The sequence below is a fragment of the Otolemur garnettii genome, unplaced genomic scaffold (genome assembly GCF_000181295.1).
Source record: "Otolemur garnettii isolate 467f Iridium unplaced genomic scaffold, OtoGar3 scaffold00018, whole genome shotgun sequence".
Classification (NCBI taxonomy): Eukaryota; Metazoa; Chordata; class Mammalia; order Primates; family Galagidae; genus Otolemur; species Otolemur garnettii.
This window is the reverse complement of record NW_003852413.1, coordinates 5,685,626-5,686,945: the sequence shown is the minus strand read 5'-3', so window position 1 is coordinate 5,686,945 and position 1,320 is coordinate 5,685,626. Positions and strand designations below refer to the sequence as shown.

Here is a 1,320-nt window from a genome sequence, read left to right as displayed (position 1 = left end):
TGGCTGGTGCCTTAGCCACTTGAGCCACAGGCACCAAGCCAATGCTGACACTTTCAACACATAATTAGAACAATTTCTAACCCCAGGAGCATCTTCTTTTCCTGATTTGGGACAAAAGCACAAAATAAACAAAAAAAATCAAAGCAGGGAGAACCCAAGATACTAAACAGAAAACAGATCATTATTTTCCTTTTCCTTTTTTTTTAGACAGAGTCTCACTCTGTTGCTCTGGGTAGAGTGCGGTGGCATGAGCCTAGCTCACAGCAACCTTGTATTCTTGGGTTCAAGTGATCCTCTTGCTTCAGCCCCTTGAGTAGCTGAAACTACAGGTGTCTGCCACAGCGTTCAGCTAATTTTTCTATTTTTGGTAGAGACAGGGTCTCACTCTTGCTTAGGCTGGTCTTGAACTCCTGAGCTCAAGTAATCCTCCTGCCTCAGCCTGACAGAGTGCTAGGATGACAGGCGTGAGCTACCACACTTGGCCTAAAATTAGCATTTTCACGATGTATGAATTGAATGCCAGGAGGCAGGGATATTTCCACTATGCTAAAATCGCAGTCAGGAGTCAGAATTCCCATCAGTCTCATTCAGACAAACCAAAGAACTGTGCCGGGATGTGATGTGTCACAGAGAAGTCACTGAAGGAAGCTCAGGTAACACTGAAAATTCCACCTGGAAATTTGTGTATGTGTTTAGAGATGGGGGTCTCATTCTATTGCCCAGCCTGGAGTGCAGTGGTGTGATCAAGCTCAATACAGCCTCAACTCCATGGGCCCAAGCCATCTTCCCACCTCAGTCTCCTAAAGTTCTGAGATTATAAGCATGAGCCTCTGTGCCTGATTAAATGAATGCCTGCTACCCTAAAGTTTTTTGTTGTTTCTTTTTTGAGACAGAGTCTCACTATGTTGCCCTGGGTAGAGTTCTATGGCATCACAGCTCACAGCAACCTCAAACTCTTGGGCTTAAGTGATTCTCTTGCCTCAGCCTCCCAAGTAACTAGGACTATAGGTGCTTGTCACAACGCCCAGCTATTCTCTGGTTGCAGTTGTCAGTGTTATTTGGGAGGCCAGGGCCAGGGTTGAACCTGCTAGCTCCTGTGCATGTGGCTGGCACCCTAACCACTGAGCTACGGGCACCAAGCCTACTCTAAAGTTCTATAATCTGATTTTCCCATGAAGATACGCTATCCAAAGTAAAGAACACACACCATAATATACCTTTATCAATGCTCTCATATACCCTAATTCTGAAATTAATACAAAGAAAAAAAAATTTTTTTTGCAGTATTTGGCCAGGGCTGGGTTTGAAGCCGCCACCTCC

The 1,320-nt window shown here is 44.9% G+C and overlaps 1 protein-coding gene across 1 annotated transcript in view; it reads right to left on the bottom strand.

Annotated features, from left to right (window-relative positions):
* Positions 1 to 1,320, bottom strand: part of RNF157 (ring finger protein 157) — a 102,274-nt gene that overhangs the window by 70,422 nt on the left and 30,532 nt on the right. Inside the window, 1 exon segment of the mRNA XM_012802979.2 lies at positions 155 to 189. Coding sequence (XP_012658433.1) covers positions 155 to 189 — 35 coding nt within the window.